Source organism: Mercurialis annua, linkage group LG1-X (genome assembly GCF_937616625.2).
Source record: "Mercurialis annua linkage group LG1-X, ddMerAnnu1.2, whole genome shotgun sequence".
NCBI lineage: Eukaryota > Viridiplantae > Streptophyta > Magnoliopsida > Malpighiales > Euphorbiaceae > Mercurialis > Mercurialis annua.
The window spans coordinates 51,749,971-51,771,699 of NC_065570.1; the positions used below are offsets into that span (position 1 = coordinate 51,749,971).

The 21,729-nt window shown below is 30.6% G+C and overlaps 3 protein-coding genes across 5 annotated transcripts; all 3 read right to left on the minus strand.

The window, feature by feature from the left end:
* Positions 1–597: 597 nt before the first annotated feature.
* Positions 598–3,243, minus strand: LOC126664207 (3-ketoacyl-CoA synthase 11-like). The gene is given in 3 exon segments (XM_050356483.2): positions 598–851; positions 853–2,314; positions 2,831–3,243. Coding segments are annotated over 2 exon segments (1,581 nt in total). The 5' UTR covers positions 2,308–2,314; positions 2,831–3,243; the 3' UTR covers positions 598–725.
* Positions 3,244–5,939: 2,696 nt separating this feature from the next.
* Positions 5,940–7,922, minus strand: LOC126665381 (uncharacterized). The gene is made up of 2 exons (XM_050358162.2): positions 6,841–7,922; positions 5,940–6,756 (listed from the first exon to the last, which is right to left on the minus strand). The coding sequence occupies exons 1-2, from the start codon at positions 7,030–7,032 to the stop codon at positions 6,562–6,564; spliced, it is 387 nt and encodes a 128-aa protein (XP_050214119.1). The 5' UTR covers positions 7,033–7,922; the 3' UTR covers positions 5,940–6,561.
* Positions 7,923–16,306: 8,384 nt separating this feature from the next.
* On the minus strand, positions 16,307–19,743 carry LOC126665735 (uncharacterized). Of its 3 annotated transcripts, none has more exons than XM_056103796.1 (8): positions 19,297–19,743; positions 18,323–18,460; positions 18,169–18,237; positions 18,011–18,082; positions 17,775–17,857; positions 17,563–17,694; positions 16,978–17,191; positions 16,307–16,656 (listed from the first exon to the last, which is right to left on the minus strand). In XM_056103796.1, the coding sequence occupies exons 1-8, from the start codon at positions 19,693–19,695 to the stop codon at positions 16,612–16,614; spliced, it is 1,152 nt and encodes a 383-aa protein (XP_055959771.1). In that variant the 5' UTR covers positions 19,696–19,743; the 3' UTR covers positions 16,307–16,611. The 3 variants fall into 3 exon arrangements, with proteins under 3 accessions (XP_055959771.1, XP_050214583.1, XP_050214584.1); XM_050358626.2 differs by having other exon boundaries at positions 16,307–16,619; positions 19,297–19,742; XM_050358627.2 differs by having other exon boundaries at positions 16,607–16,745; positions 19,297–19,742.
* Positions 19,744–21,729: the final 1,986 nt, after the last annotated feature.

A 21,729-nucleotide genomic window follows, 5' to 3' on the forward strand; every position in this document is an offset into this window, starting at 1 on the left:
CATAAAACAAATTCAGACTAAAATAGTAAAAAAAAACTTTTCTGTGCATAAACAGTCGATCCACATATGCAATTTACAGGGTCAAAAAAGGTCTAATAATCTAAAAGTACTTTATCTTTACAACTTTATCTCAAATTTTTAATCGGCAATTTACTCAATTTTTCATTTTGAATTTCAATTGTATCCATTTCTTCACATTAGAGTTTTTTCATTTTGAAAAAAATTGAAATATATCCTTCATATTTAATACGTAATTCAAATAAGCTTCTAATATTTTAAAAAATAAATACTAAAAGTTGAGAATATGTATCAAATATCACATTTTTCAACTGAAAAACTCCAAATTAAGAAAACGGGTACAATTAAAACAGAAAATTGAAAAACTGGGTAAAATTGATGATTTTAAAAATTTAGAATTTAACAAGAAAAGTAGGAAAAAATAGATATTTTTGGATGATTAAACTGTCAAAATTCTGGTTTGATTCGACAACTAGCCTCTCTCGATAACAGAATTTAGTGCGACGGAACTATCATGTGCTGAATCCCGAAAGCAAATCATAAGTAGCAACTTTCAATTGCCATCATTGAAACTAAAAATAACTTATCAAAGATCAAATTAGTTTCGAATTCCAATTCCAATTCCCTTAATAATCTGGTCCTAATCTGCTAATTCTACAACAATTAGAAAAGGGAAAAAAATAGCTCTATTCCATACATAAATCAATTCACATGCCCTTAATAATTTCAACACAGTAACTAATCATTTGGTACCTAAATAACTGATACCTTTGGAACATCAACTGGAAATTGGTGGATTTCATCCATCCATGGGTTCTTTTCCTTTGCAGGATTTATAGTCCTTAAAGCCTTCCATACCGCACTGTTACATTTAAATCCGGAACCGAATGCTATTTGCCATGTTCTGTCTCCCTTCTTCATCCTTCCTTTGGATTCCGAATAAGCCAATTCATACCATAACGAACTGCTCGAGGTGTTTCCGAAGCGGTAAAGTGTCATCCTTGATGGCTCCATGTGCCACTCGGATAATTGCAAATTCTTTTCTAATTCGTCCAAAACAGCTCTTCCTCCGGCGTGGATGCAGAAATGTTCAAATGCTAACTTGAAATCGGGAATGTAGGGCTTGATCTTCATCTTGAGAAGTTTCTTTCCGACTAATGTGGCGAAGAAGAGTAGCTGTTCTGACATTGGTAGAACAATAGGTCCTAATGTAGTGATGTTGGTTTTCAACGCGTCACCAGCAACAGCCATGAGATCCTTTGACAAAGTAACGCCGACCTTCCCGTTGGCGTCCTCTTCTTGGGTCACACATGTAAAGCACTTATCATCGGCACCCTTGTGAGTCCGTACGGTGTGTACTAACTGGTACTTTGACCTTCTTCTGTCGGATCCTTTGTTCGAAAGCATAATAGCAGCTCCTCCCATTCTAAATAAGCAGTTCGAAACAAGCTTTGATCGGTCATTTCCGAAGTACCAATTCAATGTGATGTTCTCCATGCTGATGACCAATGCATACGAGTTTGGATGGACCTGAAGGAGATCCTTAGCAAGAGCTATTGATATCAGACCCGCGCTGCAGCCCATGCCACCGAGATTGAAGCTAACTATATTCCCTCGAAGCTTATAATGGTTGATAACCATGGCGGAAAGCGACGGAGTGGGATTGAACAAGCTACAATTAACAATCAAGATTCCGATGTCTTTGGGTTTCACAGAGGTTTTAGCTAAAAGCTCATCAACACAGCCAAACATCACAGCCTCAGCTTCTTTTCGAGCCTCTTGCATTGACGGATTTGGGGGCATGTTAAGAACAGCCTCGGGAAGGTAAGTTGAATCCCCGAGGCCAGATCTCTCAAGAATCCTCTTCTGGAAATTGAGATTATCATCGGTAAACGTTCCCGTCATCGTGGACTGATCCATGAAAATCCTTTTGGTACACTTCCGAGATTCATCCGGCTTATAGCAAGAGAAGTTGACAAGGTAGACAGGGCGAGGACGGGTCATGAAATAGAGCGTAAGCAGGAAAACAAGAAGCGTCGAGCAGACAATGACCGAGATAAGATTGAACTGCAGATGCTCCCAAAGGGTATAAATATCTTGGAACGAAAAAGTCGAAAGCTGAGCTGCAATAACAATGACAAGAGGCGAAAGAAAAAGGTACATTCCATGAGTGATTAGGTAATGGTAGCCCAACTTCACATACTTGAGCTTCACCGACTTTTTGAAATCCGGAAGATTTCTTGATGATGACTGCTGAATCAATGGTGTTGTTGCTTTTGTCTCTGCCATCTCTCCTCTGTTCAACATTCAATCAATTCAGATCAGAATTGAGTTTACAATTACAAGAAAATCAACAACACAGTCAAATTTAAAACCAAAGATCAGAACTTTGGAGAGATCTTATGTTCTAGTGTTTCTATCCAACTGAAATTCAAATTGCAAAAAAACTTTTTAGAGTTAAATCAAAAGGGTTGCAATATTTTTTTTTACAAACAAGTAAAAATAGAAATTCTGAAAACTGGGTTTATCGTAATCTATCTACATACAACAAACAAACAATGTAGAGTTCCGTGGGCAATGAAAACACATAATAATCAAAAACCCATATCGGACAACAACAAAAAAATCAATCTAATTTAATGCATACAAACTCTATTTTTCATTACTATTCAGCTAAAACACAAAAATCCCATATCAGAATTTGACAAAAGATCAAAACTTTTATAGTTAAAAGAGAGCCACACCAACAAAAACAGATCCAAATCAAAAAATAAAATTAATTGAAACATGTAAAAAATTAAAGAAAAAATACCTGGAATGGGAAGATCCCCTGAATGAGAGGCAAGAGAAGAGAGCAAAAAATGTGAAAAGAGAAAAGCAGATAATTTAATCTCTGAAACTCTGAATATATAAACTTGAAATTAGTTTGTGTGGTCTACTAATAGAAAAAATAATAAATTTATAATTAAAGAAAAGCTAAGAGAGAAGTGCGTGAAGAGAAATGGGAAGATTAGAGTAATTTATAAAAACATAAAAAAAAAAAAAAAGAGGAGCCAGGTAGGAAAGTGGCCAATTGGACGCGTTTTTGGTTTATAGAATTTGATAAAATGTAAATTTGGTGAGAGAGAGAGGGCAGAGCCGCCAACTGGGTTTGAATTTCCTCCACAACTCTTATTCTACACCACTTTTCCTTCTTCTGCATTCTAATTCACTCTCAAAATTTCTTTTCCTCCTTCACCAAACTAATTCATTAACTCATGTATTTTGGAGATTTTAAATAATACTTTCAAAAAATATTTAAGATATACTGCTTCCGTCCCAATAGATTTGTCCACTTTGCCTTTATCATACAGTTTAAAAAAAATAATTATTGTTTTCATTACTTCCATTACTTTTATAATATTTTTTTATTTTTATTCTTTACTACTTAAAAGTAATTATGAATTTACAAAATTCCCTTGCAATATTCTCTTTTATTTTTTTAATATTTTAATTAAAAATAAATAAACAAATATTTATTTTTAAAAAACTTTATAACATTAAAAAAAATGGATCGTACATGATTTGAAAGATCTGTCAATCACTCTTATCTTAAATATGCATATTTTAATGTGTGTATGTCGATGTTTCTGCCGATATTTTAAAACAGAATCACTGGCCGAATGAGTATATGGCCACCGCTAGGGCTGTGCATCGGTCGGTTCGGTTCGGTTCGGTTTGAAATATGCTAAAACCAAATGTAACCGAATTTTTTTATACAAAAACCGAACCGAACCGAAATTTATGAAAAACCGAATCGAACCGAACCGAAAATATCGGTTCGGTTCGGTTAAAAAATATTCGGTTTTAGCATATTGCTGTATTAGATTCGATTTTAACTAATAGAACCTACTTCTTTTTGCAAAACAAACTAAACAATAACATAAATATTCAAAAATAATAATTCATAAATCTGGAAGGCTTCAAATACATAAATCACTAAAAATAAAAAATTATCAATTCATAATACAAATTCAGAAATTTAAATTTCAGAATCAAATCTCAACTCTGCATCTTCAGAACAGCAAGCAAGTTCAGCAACTACTCACATTTGCATCTTCAAAAGTACAAATGCAATTCCAAAAACACAACTGCCATTACAAGAACAGAAAAATTTCAACATAAAAGAACCCTAAAATTATCATAGTTCAGTCGTTTACAATTTGTACTCACAGTTTAGTCATTTAAAATTATCAACTCTAAAAATTTAAATTTCAGCAACAACAAATAACCCTAAAATTAAAATTCTAAAAACATAAAATAACTCTAATAATTCATGTGAAACAAAAGAGGGATTTACGGCTAACCTTGATAACATGACAAAATTCAAAACTGCAATATGAAATATAAATAACATAGGTTGGGTTTAAAAAATAGTCTAAAATATATGAATATTAATCTGAATTTAATTCATAAAAATGAGAGAGATTTACTATTAAGAATCCAAATAAAAAAATTTAAATAAAAATCGTACCTTTATGATGTTAGAATCAAATTTTGATGTTATTATTTATGTTAGGAACTAACGAAATTAAGAGAAATTTAAAAAGAAAAGAATTATGACTAAATGAACAAGAAGGGGAAATAGAAAATGAATACTATAATTAGTAGTAGCTATATGAATTAGAGAGGGAAAGGAAAAATTGATGAATATGGTTAGGTTTAGAGGTAAGCGGCGACAGTGTGAAGTAAATAGAAAATGAGAAAGTATGAAATGAGATATTAGGGTGAGTGGGTTAGTTTAAATTATGTCAGATCCACTTCTCCAAAGCCCAGGTATAATCAAATCACTAAAATCAACGTTGTTTTGAAAGTTCGGAAATTCGGTTATTTCGGTCGGTTTTTCATTCAAACCGAACCGAACCAAAAAATCCGAAATTTTTATTTTTGAAAACCGAACCGAAAAACCGAAAAACCGAACCGAATAACGAAATTCGGTTCGGTTCGGTTCGGAAATTCGATTTCGGTCGGTTTTTGCACACCCCTAGCCACCGCTTTATGATTTAACGTGTTCAGCCGCTAGTTACATCGATTGAGTAAAATTCTAAAAAAAGAACTAGAGATAACTTGTATGATCCATGGTTCAACCGGTTCAACGTTGTTTATATTGGGGTGATCATTGGTTCAATTGCCGGTTCTTCCGGTCCAATACGATTGAACATGATTTCTAATTTTTTGGATTAGTTAGACTAAATAGCTTCCCACTTTTCGGTGAAACCAGTTAAACTGGCCAATCCTGTCTGATTATTTAATAATTGGTTTTAGCTACTGCTCTTGCCGTAATGACAACACTATCAGCCACCCCGCAACCGTACACCACGATATCGCCGACAAACAACGATACCACCGTCATTCACCACGATATTGTTGGGTAGCTAGTCACAACCATCGCCAAATGTTGGCGTGCCATTGTTCAATATCGTTGTCGTCGCAATTAACCCCGATGCAGTCGTCGCCTAATTCTACTTTTGTCGTTGATTACCACTACTGTAGTTTGTCTCCGTTTCCGCCATCGTCCTATAGTTTGTATCTTGTCTTTTGAATTTAATTCTTACTATTACTTATGTTTCATGTAATGTATAATCATTGTGATAGTAAAACACCAATTGCATTTTAATTGCATGATTGCTATAAATGAAATTAAGTAATTATGTTCTAGTGTCTATGTTAAAAAATACTATTTTTAAATATTATTTTTAGCATTTACAATTGTCCTTTAGGTGTATTGTTATCACTATAATGCTAAGTTCATTACATTAAAATATCTATTAATTAAGTATCATTAATTCACTAAACCTACATAAATATTAAAAATATCATTTAGATTAATAAAAATTTCCTCATACAAATTCAAATAAATACTCTGAAATGAATAATTTAATTAATAAATTATAAATTAATTAATGTAAAATGAATACATAATTTTTTTTTTAGATTAATGAAGATGCAAGGCCGGAAGAAAACAAGCCTCTAAGACCCTCTATACATCTGAGGGAAAGAAACCCCACCATTATCATCAGCTAAGAACCTATGAATTTTTGTCAGGACATCGCTGCAGATCATCAGACCCAAGTCATGAGAGTAGCCAATGTTAGTTATATGATCCGTGCACTAGCTACCTTCTCTATGAGCAAGACAAATGGAAACGGATCAGTCCCTGCACATTAACTCCTTGATAGCACTTAGAAGATTTTCATTTGCATTAACTTGAATGGCATCGCTTTTCAAATTGTCGACAACAGGTTTGTTGTCCATCTCTAAGATAACGAGGCTGTAACCCTTGTTTCAAGCCGCTTCTAAGCCATCAAAAGCGCCCCAGAGCTCTGCTTGAAGGACCGTGCACCTGTCAATATCCCTGCTAAGGCCAAAAACCCACTCCCGTTACAAGAACGAGCTAGATCACCTACTGCCGCCATATTCTCTAGGTATAAACTACACCGTCGGTGTAATTTTCAACCAACCATTAGGGGTCTTCCCAACCAATCAGATGTTCAGTTCCAGGAATCAAACCAGGCTTTGACAAGTTCCCACAGTTTTTCGCTGATGTGGTATAATGCCCCGTTTGAATGATGGAGTGAGCGAGCATGTCTGAACTCCGCCTTTCCTCGTTGAAAATGAATTTATTGCGATAATTCTATTATGACCAGCACGTAATGCCAAAAGTGAGTGCCACAGCTCGCTGCTCTCATGACGATTCCTCTGCAAATTATCAAAAAATCATCTCTCAAACGGTAATGTAAAAAAATTATGATAAGGAGTAGGAGGAAGGATTTTAGTCCATACTTCCCTTGCAAACATGCACTGCCGTAAAATATGGTCCATGTGTTCCTTGTCGCTGCCACATGTTTCACACGTTTCGACCTCAACCATATGCCTTTTACGACGCTCCCTGTTGGTCAAGAGTTTGTCTTTAGCTGTTATCCAAAGCATTATTCTGATTCTTTGGGCCCTGGCCAATTCCAAATGATCTTCCATTTATCACTTTCTTCTTCCAAATGGTTAGTTTGCTATAACTTGTAAACCGAGTTAACGCTAAAAGCACCGGAGCTAGTTAGACCCCAATAGGGCTTGTGCGAAACACCCGCAGTAGAAGGAGGCCTTACGGTCGCAATACGAAGCAAGACTGCACAAGGAAATAAACTAGAAATTTAATGCCAATTGTCATTGCTCACCACTTCACTCACCTTCTTAGTAAGATCACCTTCAGTAAGTGGACTAGAAGCCAAAAACTTCAGGGGACCAAGATCACCTATCCAATTGTCACTCCAAAATTTAATTTGATTACCAGTTCCAAGAGTCCAATGCGAATTGTTGAAATTTTTTCCCCCAAAGGCAGCCGAGACTCCTCCAAACAATGGAACAAGAACCTTTGGCTTGATCCGGAAAGTTATTTTTCAACCCATTTATATTTGGAGCGGATAACTTGAACCCAAAAGAGGTCCGAGTTGGTGATAATGGAAAATCCCAAGTTTATGAGGAACACATTATACTGATTCTTTAAATCACAAATGCTGCCACCACCATGATTTCAGGGAGAACATATATCTTTCCAGTTAACAAGACTAAGCTTACTGGACCCAACAACGTTGCCGAACAATACGATCAATCTTATCATAAAGCCCTTTCGGAAGAAAGGTAGTTTACATTGTATAACCCGGAATGGTCATAAAGACAGGCTTAGCGAGCCTGAGTCTTACTCCAAAAGAGAGCAAATTGGCATTTCACCCGGATAATTAATCTGGGGTTCTCTCAACAATATAGATGTAAGTTTTTTTTAGCGATCGGAGAGTGTAAAAGAGGAACTTCCAAATACTTCCCAAATTTTGAGATCTTTTGTAGCCCAGAATGTTGCTAATGATGTCTGCTCACTGCGGCTCCATATATTTTTCTTTCATATGGTAAAAGTAATTTTCTATAAGCATTCTATCCAATGCGTCCATGTGGACATATTTAATTCGGAAAGGCTATCTTTAGCATTGAGGGTGGACATGCCTAATTGACAACTCACTATTGTCATCCTCAAGCACATGAAAACTGTAAAATCTGTCTTGTAAAGATTCAAAGGGCAAGCATGTGACATGTCACTGTGTCCATGTGGCCAGCACATCCAAAAATTCTTCCAGCAATTTCAGTCTTCTGCAAATCAAAAATTAGGACAGAGGTGGACCCTATATTTATTATCAGGGCATGTAATGTATTATTGTTTTAATTATTAGTACCATTCTTCGCATATAATCATAATTGAGAAGACAAATTAGATGGACTAGCTATAAGCAGCTTCTTTACATAATTATAATCAAACTTCTTATAGCCAGTCATCAGAACGATGTTTCAGTGGATGATGTTATGAAGGTGGGGACGATGGCCAGTCATCAGAATTTGGCCGTTGGCAGTCCGGTGGTGGTCCGTTGACCAATTCACTTTGAATTTGACTTTTATTTTCACTACATTGATCCGATATTCACATTTGCTCTCTCTATATATATCTTATTTGAACTTTAGATGATTTTTTATAGATTTTCTATTGTTGCATTTAATTTAAAGAAGGGCTAATTACTTAAAAAAAAACGCACCTTGAACTTTTTTTGCATGTATACCCCGATTTAGGAAAATTTTCAATTTTACACTATTTCAGGTTTTTAGGTTTCAACTCTATCCACTAAAAATACAATTAACGATTTAAATAATATAAGGATAAAAATGTTAATATGCTCGGGCTCCTCCTTCGAGAAAAAAATCGGAAAAAAATTAAAAAAATATAAATAGATTTTGTTTTACGTAAATTTTAATTTTTTATAGTTTTTGATTTAAAAATTTATTAATAATTAATATAAATTAAATAATTATTATTAATTGAATTTTTTAAAGAAGAAGGTGTTTTTGTATAATTAATAACATTAACGTTTAATTAGAATATATGTTAAAAATGAAGGACTATTTTAACCTTTTTTTAGATGAAAAGAGATCAATTTAGTGATTTGGGATAGAGTTGAAACCTAAAAATCCAAAATAGGGTATAATTGAAAAAAAAATTAGGTTGAGGATAAACGCAAAAAAAGTTTAAGGTGAGTTTTTTTAAAAATAATTAGGCTTTTAAAAAACAACCCTATCAATATAAAATTTACTAAAATTGTCACAAAATTAAAATCTGTTAGAAATAAGTTTATCATATTAAAATTCACGCAAGAGCTATTTAAACTTTAAATAATATCTATATAGTAATATAAAATTTATCTAAATCCATTTTAAATTTACGCAAGACTCGTCTAACTTTTTAAATTGAATATAAATTTCACATAAGATCACGTCAGATCCATCAAAATTTTGAATAGTTGATCTTAAATAAATACGACAATATAAAAGCTACATCAATTCACATAAAATTCACGTCAGATACACCTAAATTTTAAATTGTTAATTTGACATGAATACAATAATATAAGATCTATCTACATCCACCTAAAATTCACATTAGATCCATCTAAATTTTAAAGAACAAATTAGAATAAATACTCTCTTTTTAAAAATAATATGATTTTCTATTTCAATAAAGAAAAAAATCAAAAAAATACTTCACCTTTTAATATTTTATTTTTTTACTCTAAAACATGCTTATATTATAATTATATCTATTTTTCTTACTTTAATTATATGTTTTTTATTTTTAACCACCTCTCTCTTTCTTTCCTCTTCATTTTCTTTGTCTTCTCTATTTCTCCATTTTTTTCTTCTTTTCTGTTTTTTTGTTCATTTTTGTTCTCTTCTTTGTCGTTTCTTTATCGCTATGTCGTCACTTTGTCATTTTTTTATTTAATTTTCACAATTTTTTTTAACTCGTGGTGATTATTACGATTTATTTTAACTTTCAGATCTAAATAAATTACTCTTAATTTTTTTTCAGTTTTACATCTAAAAATCTGTATAAAAAACGATTTCATGATAAAAAAATGATTTTCTGCAGAAAACAACAACTGATTATCATGAGTATCACTGTATTATCATATCGGTATCATAAAACTGCAGAGAAAATATTTTTTTTATAATTTTTTTATAAAAAATACATGATTATCATAACGGTATCATTACATTATTATATCAGCATCATAATATTATCAGATCAGTATCATAATATTATACGATTATGATAAAATTATGATAATAGTATGATACGGTAATAAATCTAGTATTATATAGCTATGATAATATAAAGATAAGGTTAATGATAATAAATGATAAATTTTATGATAATAAATGATAAATATATGATAATAAATGATAAATTTATGAAAATAATATGATAAGGTTATAATATAGTACATCATGATAATGTTAGTATGATATCTATATGAAAAAACAAATTACAGAAAAATTATGATAATAAGATAATAATATTATGATACCTACATGATAACGGAGTAAAATCATAATTATTTTAAAACCGGGAGTAAAAACATGGAGTATTTTCTTAAACTTTTTTGTATTGAGATAAAAAGTGCAAATATTTTCATCTTTTAGGTAAATACATAAACAACCCAATTTTAAATTATTGACATGACATGAATACAACAATACAAGATACAAATAGGTCTATCTAATTCCATGTCATATATGCTTAAAATTTGGATCTTAGTTCTGACATGAATATAATAATATAAGATCAATATAAGCCCATCTAAAATTTACATTAGATCCATCTAAAATTTAAAATTTGTTAATATGACATGAATATAACAATATAAGATATATACATACGTTCACATAAAATCCACATCATATCCGCTTAAAATTTGAATTGTTTATTTGATATGAATACAACAATATAAAATCTACACATGCCCTCTAAAAATTCACGTTAGATCTACCTAAATTCCAAATTACTGATGTATAAAATCTACTTAAATCCACATAATTCTATGTCAGGATCACCAACCACCGGCATTAGTAGCCTATAGTCGATTGCCGAAGTTCGGCGACCAGCGATGGTCGTTGATGGTGATCGATGTGGCAGTCCGACAATATAATTCCTTAATAAATAAAATTCAGTATTTTTGAAATTACATTTTTTAGGTTAGTTAAAAATTAGGTTTTTTAATAGTATTTTTATAATTTCTTTTAAAATGTAATTCTCCCAAATGAGATATTATTTAATTACTACCTGTTTATTACTCCTTAAATGCCAAATAAAATGTAATTTCAAAAATCAAACCAGACTAACTTATTATTTAACTCTTATTTTTTCGGTTAGATAAATACTATTTGAATTTTTTGATCAAATTATAAACACTAAGTTATTACTTAAGTGATTAGATTTCCATACATCCGCAAGTAAAATAGCATACATTGAAAAATCATTTAAAGATATAAATTTTGCTATAATTAAATAAAGATCATTGTGATATTTTTTTATAAATTAATCTATTTTATTGAGATTAATTAAATTTTATTTAAATTTGTATTCTTTTAACTCTTAAATGCTTATGGATTTGTCACAAAAGGTGTACAAAATTAATGTAAGCAAAAAAAGGTCTGATAGTAAAATAAATTCAAACCTTTTGGGTTGTTGTAATTTTATTCAAATCTTTTAATTTTTATAATAATATTCTTATATTAACATTTCGTTGCAATTTTAGTCAGATTTTTTCCAATTAATTTAATTGTTCCAATTTTTAGTTCGTAATTAGCAAAATCAATTTTTCAGAATTTTAAATTTAACTTTTAATATTAAAAAATCAAAAATGACATTATAATTTAATTAGAAATTCTCTAATTTTTTCGACGATTGAAGCAAAAAAAACTAATTTGAAACTAAAAATGACCGGAAAAATCAAAAGAAACAAATAGGTATTTTATTAAGGTGAAAAATTGAAAAAATATTAAACTGATTAAAAACACAAAAACTACAACGAAATATTGAAATTAGACTTTTATTATAAAAATTAAAAAATTTAAATAAAATCGCAACAACTCGTAAAAATTTAAATTTAATTTACCATTAGATTTAAAAAAAGGGTAATTTTGAGTTGAATTAATATCATAAATTATATGGACTTATTCAAAGACAAGTCACCAAAATTCTAGAGAAAATTAGGGAAAACACTCTATTTTCTAAAATAATAGTAAATTATACTTCAATAAGGAAAAGATAGAAAAAATACCTCACCTTTTTAACACTTTTATTTTTTTACTCTAATGTTTTTTTTATTATAATAATACTTATTTCTTATTATTATTTTACTCTAAGAATTTTATTTTTACTCTTACATGTATTTCTCCCTTTTTTTTCAGCTTTTTTCTCTCTCTCCTCTCTCTCTCTCTCTCTCTTCTTCTCCTCCATTTTTTTCTTCTTCTCCAATTTCTTCTTCTTCTTCATTTATTTTTTTCTTTTTATCACGTCGTTGCTCCACCTTCGCCGATCCGCCATTACTTCACCGTTGCTCCGCCTTCGCCCCGCCTTCGTTTCGTCTTCACTCCGCCGTTCTTCTACATTTTAGCGATTTTTTTTAACTCGTGGTGATTATTACGATTTATTTTAACTCTCAGATCTAAAATAATTGTTCTTAATTTTTTTTAGTTTGAGATCTGAAAATCTGCATTAAAAATGATTTTATGATGAAAAAAAAAAATTTCTGCAGAAAAAATAATTTTCTGCAGAAAACAGCGTCTGATTATCATATTGTTATCACTATGACGTTATCATATCATTATCATAACACTGCAGAGAAAAACGATTTTCTGTCAAGAAAAATGCTTGATTATCATTTCGGTATAATTAACGTTAGCATAACTGTATCATAACGTTATCATATCAATACCATAATATTACGCGGTTATGGTAATAATATGATAAGGTTATCATATAGTTATGATAAAGTACGTCATGATAATGTTATGATAATAATTTTTGATATTGTTACGATCAAGTATATTGTGATAATGTTATGATAATAGTATGATAAGTTTATGATAAAAAGTTACGATATAGTTATGATAAAGTACGTCATGATAATATTATGATAATATTTTATGATAATGTTATGATAAAGTATATTATGATAATGTTATGATAATTCTTATAAGATTAGGTTATGATAATAGTATGACAAAGTTAACGATAATAGTATGATAATGTACGAAAAATAATTTTTTTATAGAAAAATTATGATACCGAGATGATAATATCACTGCTGCTTTTATAATAATATTATGAAAAAATTATTTTTTTTACATATTTTTTTTATATCTTTAAATCAGTGATTAAAAAATTGTTCTTGATTTTTTTTCAGTTTAAGATCTGAAAATCTGCATTAAAAACGATGTTATGATGAAAAAAATGATTTTCTACAGAAAAAACGATTTTCTGCAGAAAGCAGCGTCTGGTTATCATAACGTTATCACTATGATGTTATCATATCATTATCATAACACTGTAGAGAAAAACGATTTTCTGTTAAGAAAAATACTTGATTATCATTTCAGTATCATTAATGTTAGCATATCTGTATCATAACGCTATCATATTAATATCATAATATCATACGGTTATGATAATAATATGATAAGGTTTATGATAAGCCTATGATAATAGCATGATAAGACTATGATATAGTTATGATAAAGTACGTCATGATAATGTTATGACAATACATTTTTGATACTGTTATGATAAACTATATTATGATAATGTTATGATAATATATTTTTGATACTATTATGATAAATTATATTATAATAATGTTATGATAATAGTATGATAAAAGATTATGATATAGTTATGATAAAGTACGTCATGATAATTTTATGATACTGTTATGATAAAATATATCATGATATGATAATTTTTATAAAAACAGATTATGATAATAGTGTGACAAAGTTAATGATAATAGTATGATAACGTACGAAAAATAATTTTTTTACAGAAAAATTATGATACCGATATGATAATGTCACTGCTGCTTTTTTAAATTTAAATCTGAAAGATCAAATTGCGAGATAAAAAAAATGATACGTAAATAATTGTAAAATTTATAATAAAATCGCAAGATTGAAGGAGACGAAAAATTGAAAGAAAGTGAAAGTGAAAAATGCAAGAAGTGGAAGGAGAGAGAAAGAAAACAAGAAAGAAAAAGAACAGAAGTGGAAAGAAAGAGAAAAAAAGAAAGAAAGAAGAAGAACAAAATGGAAAGAGAAAAAAAATAGAAGAAAGTCTCAGGTGTTACGTGTGCAGGTGGGTGGATGAGAGAGTATGGGTGAGAGAAAGAGAGAGGTCATGTCAAAATGAATGTGTCATTCAATTAGAGTAAAAATACAAAATTTTATAAGCAGAGAGTAGAAATACAAAATTGATAGAAACGTGATGTACTTTTATTAACTTTTCCGCGTTGATGTATTATTTATAAATATTTTCATATTTTAGGTAAATACATAAAAAGCCCAAAATTCTAATTAAAATCCAAAAAGATGGACCAAGAATAGAAACAACCAACTTTTTCAAAGAGAAAAAATTAGAGAAACCGAAAAATGGGCAATCAAAAAGGAATTCTAAAAACAACAATGAAGTGCGCAATGAAATAAAATCTTACATTTAGTAGTGGAAGCAGATATAAATGTTCACCTAACATTTTGTCTAAAACAAGAAATAAAATAAAAACTGAACAAGTCAATCAGTCCCTACCAAATTGTTAAAACCAACATGACATTGCAGTTTAGTGTACATGTCTCCCTCTCTCTCATTTTCTTGTCTACAATCAATCATTGTAAGCATGTTGTAAAAACCCAACCAGTAGCCAAACCGATATGGCCGGCGATTTATGTTTCAATTTGTTTTAACTACTGATTGAACCGTTTAAATAAAATAAAAATATTAATAATTTCTAAAATTAATCTATATCTATACTATATATAAAAGCACGGATGGGGGGGACAGACAAATTTACTGAATAATCCTTTTCAGTTTCCTACTAAATAAAGGTTTTATAGTCATTAACTAATTAGTTATTTAATTAATCACTATTGTAATTAAAATCCTAATTAAAATAGGTAGCTAAATTATCTCCAATTTAGTTTTTAATATGTGAAAAATAACTAAATTGTCTCCAAATTAGTAGGAATACCTATCTTTTAGTTTGATTGAACTACAAAATTAAAATACTATATTTGGTCAAAATAATATTATTTAAATTTCTATCTTATTATTTTTAAAAATATTATTAATAAAATTAAGTTAATTATTTAATTATGGTTATTATAAAACCAAAAGAAGAATAAATTCAGTATGTAAAAAAATTTAATAACCGAATATATTATATTTACTTTTTGCAAAAATTCTTAACTAATTTAATATTAATTATAAATAAAAAACTGATATAATTATAATAAATTTACTAATATGTTCATTGACGAGTTACGTTACGAGCCACGTGCATAGCACGTAATGCGAAACTAGTATATATAAAACTCTCTTAAAGCAACAAAAATATAATTTAAAAAGTTATAATTAAATTTATAAAAATTGGTCAGATCTTACAATTCAATAGTTCATCTGTTTTCACAGTTTTTTCTGATTCAAAACATCTGAACTGAAAATCTAGTTTTCAATGAAGCATTGAACTGGACGACATTCGATTTACAACCGGTCGAACCGATTAGTTCGGTTCATAAAACACTGTTGTGTATGTAAGTGTTTATTCGGATCATACCAAACTGAATCACAAAATTGAACCTTTTTCAAAATCAAACCAAACTAAATTTATTTATTTTTTTATTTCAAACCAAACTGAACCAAGCGAATCAGTTCAGTTGATTTTTTCTAATCGATTTAAACCAAAAGTGAACTAAAATTTATTTACTTCTAAATCCAAACTGGACATTCGAAGTTATTTTACAATGTAAAATCAAATCGAGTTGTTTGGTTCAGTTTTGCGTATCCCTAATTCTAACAGCACGTGAATATAACTGAATTATTACTACAATCCAGTGTTTTAAAAATCGAATAGGTGAGACCACCGGTTCCCGGTTTGACAGGTCTAGCCGGTTCGACTAGTTCAACCGGTTGAGTAAATTACCCCTACAAATAAATGTTAGACATGTGTTAGAGTTTAATTGGTAGAACCACCAGTTCAACCCAGTTCGAGCAGATTCCCAATTTTTAGGCTAAATTGGACAGGACAGCTGGCCAGTTCCCAATTTAACCGGCCAGCGGTTTTTAAATCACTGCTACAATCAATAAACTTGCATTCAAAACAAAATATTCATGAAGAGGTTTTAGACTTTGATTAAAGTTGTAATCTTGATACTATATCACAAGTTTAAACTACAAAAATGCACTTGATAATAAGAAACCAAACAAATTAGCACCAGCAAGTACCTAACCATTTGAACACAGATACCCTAAAGACGTTTTGATTTGTTTACAATTTGTGAATCAGAACATCTGCCCCAGTAAGTTTCGTAAGGCACACGAATGCTGAGAATACAATGGTGGCAACCAAAGAGTTTGATTTTCTGATTGTAACTTTCTATTCCAGTGAGAATTCTTCAAGCCATATTAGCACCTCATTCCTCTTCATTCCAAACAAACATAGATCGACAAAGAATTGTCTTAGTAGTTGACAAAATGAATCAATTAATCAATTCAGTATCTTTGTTGACGCTATCAGATTCAATCATTACGAGTAGAACTATGTAGTCTGGGGGCAGTACAAACAATGGAATAAATAATTTTAAAGACGAGTAGTTAGAACTATATTGCACGGAAATGGAATATATTGTATGACAAATAGCGAAACGACAATTTTTACAAAAACAGGTTATAGATAAAAAGTTTTGGAGTTTCAAAAGTATATCTGAAAATGAAAACAAAACTCTGAAATGTAGGACTCGATAAGTTTCTATGCAACATAAGGTAAAACTATAACTTACCATCATAAAGCTCTGTGTTCGGCCAGGATCATTGTAGCGAGCAAACAAACAACCTGTCTTAGGTTTAAGACCGTCTTCAATAAGACTTGCACGTAATGATTTCTCTTTTTCGGCAACAATATCTTCAGTTGGTTTTCCACTAAACTTCAGTACTGCAGCAATGCCTCCTTCCACTTTTCTCAGGCTAATGTTCTCTTTATTAGGATCTGGCAAACTGTTAAAATCATAAGATAACATAATTGTTTCTTAATCACTCTTACAGTCTTACTATAGCATAGAGTTACTGAATTTTATTCTCTCAAATAATTATTGTCAGTTACTAAAACTCGATAACTATCAGACTATGTTGCACATAAACTTCTTGAATTCTATGTTTTAGCATTTCGTTTCTGGAAACACTTCTGAAACGCCGAAACTCTATATTTACAGCCTATTCTTATAAAAAAATTATATTGTTTTGCTGTTTTTCATTTCAACTATTCCCGATTCAGCGTTTTCGATTCCGTGCTATATAGCTATCAGGAGTATACATTCCTCGTAAATAAATAGAATGGAACCTTTTGAGCAAAAGAAAGTCAGCTTCACCTGTTTAAGTCTTTCTCTGATGGAAGAACTATTTGAATGGACACTTTGGAAAGTTCAGCATCATTTGCCTGAGTGAAGACAGGTGTAGTCATTGCTATTTTTTCCTCTTTAGAGTTCTTGCCAAAGATGTACCTACAAACATAGAATCATTCGTTCTATGTACTAAACCAAGGAAGAACAATTTGAATTTCATTCCAACATATTATACTTACCCAGCAACATCATTGAATCCAGTTGACCCGGATAATCTATCTCCACTTGTTTCAACCACAACAAATGGCTCATACTTCCTTACCTGTAAAAAACATTGTGAAATGTTACTAAACAGGCTGCTTTTATAACACACTGAGAACTCCGAGTCCCACCACAAAGCTGAAAAAAAAAAGTTTGCATTGATGTAGCTATTATGATAGTAAAAGTGTTCAAGGATATTGAAAAGCAGATAAACCTCATAATTTGCGGTTCTTCTGAGTATTAGATATTTGGGCGTTTCTAAGTCAGGAGTCTTGTATATCCTCAACTGCAAAAAATTACAACCTACACATAAGAAGTGATGATAAAATACATTGGGAATAACATTTCATTTATAGATATAAGAACATGTACCTGCTTAAACACTTCCCATAAACCTTCAAGAGAAAAGTAGTCATTGTTCTTTATAGAATCCCAAAAGTCCTGCAAATTCGTTACAAATACATCTCATTTCTGCATCATACAAACTCTTAACCTTCTTTCTAATGTTGTGAGGGAAACAGATTACCAAGTGGCTGCAAAACTTCCCATTCTCTGGATTAATGCCCATCACTGATGTTCCTGTGAAAACCAACTCTGGTTTCCATGGAAGCGGCATGAACTTCATAACCATAGTCCATCTAGTGGTTATCTCATAAGGTCCTGTCTATATAAACGGCACATTAATCAAAAGAGCTAGAATGAGACAGTTCTAATTTATTTTACATTTTTTTGGTATACAATTGATTCACTCTAGAAGATCATATGGTAAATTCAAATTGAACTATTGTAAAATCATGTTGCTTGCAGCATGATTAATGTCAAATAATCAGTCCACCCAAATAACTCAAACTATTACGTGAGAATCCAGTTATAATGTATTATTATCTCTATACACTCTAGCACGCGAATATCCATAGGTTGAAGCGTGAACAAATACAAGCTTACTTTATCTTATGCATTTAATTAGTCAAATGAGATTATTACGGATCAAACTCTACACCTTTTGATTACAGAGGCTCTGATTTCATGTGAAATAATCAATTTACCCAAAAGTTTAAACTCTTAGGTGAGGCTCCAACTATGATTTCATTTTTTTTTTGTGATGAGTACTTATTCTCCCGAACAGTAGCCCAGGATCACCGTCAAATCTCGGGATGTGGACCGCCTGCAAGCCCACATACCTGGCATTTCCGGACTATACTGGCGAGCAGAGCAGCCCACTCTCAATCACTCCATTTATGATTCCATAATTATCTTGAACAATTTCATTAATTTCTTCAAAATGCTGTCAAATTATCTTATTTGTCAGTTGAAAGGACTGAACTTCGTAGCAACTAGATGTTTTCGAAGATGAAATTTGATAAATTCTTGCATTTTCAGACTTTTAGGACAAACCAAGTGAACAAGGTAACAAAAGCCAAACAAAGAAATATAAACCAACTAACTACCAAGCACTAACTAGATTCAGTAAACCAGAAAGAATCAAAGACAAAAACTAACCTGCTTAACCCAGTGCAAGAAAAACTCAGGTCTGAAGACAACTTTCAGAAGAGCAATATTCAAGAGGTACCCACTTATGCTATCATGCTTAGTAATTGGATCCCTGAACTTAACACGATCATCATACGCCGTTCGATCAATACCCTGATCATCAAACAGATGAGGAAGATCATCATACAAGAAATTCACCAATTTTTTAACATCAACTGTAGTTGATTGTTGTGATGCAGGTGGGTTCTGCTCCACTGGACTAAGCCGGAGAATCCATTTGGAGTTCTGATTAGTTCTAAATGATAATTTGGAGGGGGTGTTGAATTTGGTGGTCAGTCGCCGGGAGGAGACGGTGGGAATTGGGTGGTGTAGGTGCAAGATTTGGTGGGAAAGTTGAGTGGCGGTCATTTCGTTTGGAGAATATGACGTGGCATTGCTGTGGGCTTTTTATGTGTGTTATTTAAGCACAGAAATGGTTGGTTGTGATTTATTCTAAAAAAAAAGCCCAATTAATAGAAACTAAGAGAAAACCACATTAAATAATTTTGAGAGATTTACGTATTTATCTAAAAAAATAAAAATATTCGCACTTTTTAATTTAACACGGAAAAGTTATAAAAAATTCTTCATATTTTTTTCCATATTTATGTTTTTACTTTCGGTATTAAAATAATTATGATTTTACTTCGTTATCATAAGAGTATCAGTGATATTATCATCTCGGTATCATAATTTTTTGTAAAAAATATTTTTCATACGTTATCATACTATCATCATTAATTTTGTCATAATATTAGCATAACCTATTTTTATAAAAATTATCATAACATTATCATAATATACTTTATCATTTTAATATCATAACGTATTTTATCATAAACTTATCATACTATTATCATACTATTATCATAACCATATAATGTTATGATACTGATATGATAACATTATGATACATATATGCTAATGTTAATGATACCGATATTGATAATCAAGCATTTTTTGACAAAAAATTGTTTTACTTTGCAGTGTTATGAAATCGATATGATAATGTCATAGTGATATCAATATGATAATCAGACGCTGTTTTCTGCAGAAAATCGTTTTTTCTGCAGAAAATCGTTTTTTCTGCAGAAAATCGTTTTTCCTGCATAAATTGTTTTTTCTATAGAAAATTATTTTTTTAGTCATAAAATCGTCTTTTATGTAAATTTTTAGATCTGAAATTGAAAAAATTAAACAGCAATTATTATAGTTTTGAAAATTAAAATAAATCATAATGATCACCAAAATTTAAAAAAAAATCGCTAAAATTAAATATGAAAGAATAACGGATCAACGGCGGCGTGATGGCAGATCGACAACGGTGTGATTTAGAAACGACGGCGGATCGATGAAGGAACAACGGCGGATCGATAAAAAAAAAATTAAGAAATGAAGAAGAAAAAAAATGGAGAAGGAGAAGAAGAAAGAAGAGAAAGAGAGAGAGTACAAAAAGAGAAAACAGAGAGAAAAAAAAAGAAGAGAAATACCTATTAGAGTAATGTTTAGAATAAAAGATAATAAAAAATAAAAGGTATTATTATAATAAAAACATACCTTAGAGTAAAAAGGTAAAAGTGCTAAAAATGTGGGGTATTTTTTCTATTTTTTTATCGAGTTAAAAATTACTATTATATTAAAAAATATAGTGGTTTTTCTTAATTTTTTCAATAATTTTTTACATACGTGGTTTCGAATTACATGCTACGCACATGACTCGTAAATTGACTCGTTAATAAATTAGTAAAAATTTGTGAATTGGGCCTTTATATGTGACCCAATAAATTTAATAAAAATTTGGTGCAATTTCTCTTGACTCTTTACATGTGGAAAATTATTTTTGAAAGTACAGAGATTAAGTAAAAAAATTAAAATGTTAAAAGACGAAGTAAAAAAATGAAAAATATAGGGACCTTTACGATATGTTATGCCTATTGAAAACTTGAAAGAAGATATGTAAAGGGTCAAGAGAAGTCGCACACAACTGCATAAGTGTCATAGTGTCACGATGCTATCCGAGAGTGTTGACATAATTTGTACACTGAAAAAATATATCATCATTTAAAAAAAAAAAATGGTATCTCATGAGATGCTTCACATGTCACTGTTGAGATAGAAATTGTATCGCATCAAATTCTGTTAATCAATTTAGAAACAAAAAAGAAATCGAATAAGATCATTATGACATAGTACAAATATTGATGCATGTTCAACATGAACACACGTATAGACATTTCCATGTAATAATTGTCGTGTGTTCATCACATTCCTTAAACCTCTCGCCACACATCCTCACGAGAAACTTAATGTTCTTCACATTTTTCCCTCTTTAAATACCCTTTTCCAGTACTGACTTAAAGCTCATCAGCTGTCACTTAGTGCAACAATATATCTACAACATGA

Coding starts and splice junctions, on each gene's coding strand:
- LOC126665381 (XM_050358162.2), bottom strand. CDS start 7,032: ATGGAAGATCATTTGGAATTGGCCAGGGCCCAAAGAATCAGAATAATG. Junction 6,757..6,840: donor AGTGCATGTTTGCAAGGGAA/GTATGGACTAAA, acceptor GATAATTTGCAG/AGGAATCGTCATGAGAGCAG.
- LOC126665735 (XM_056103796.1), bottom strand. CDS start 19,695: ATGACCGCCACTCAACTTTCCCACCAAATCTTGCACCTACACCACCCA. Junction 18,461..19,296: donor TCTTGCACTGGGTTAAGCAG/GTTAGTTTTTGT, acceptor CCGTTTATATAG/ACAGGACCTTATGAGATAAC. Junction 17,695..17,774: donor GGATTCAATGATGTTGCTGG/GTAAGTATAATA, acceptor CTATGTTTGTAG/GTACATCTTTGGCAAGAACT.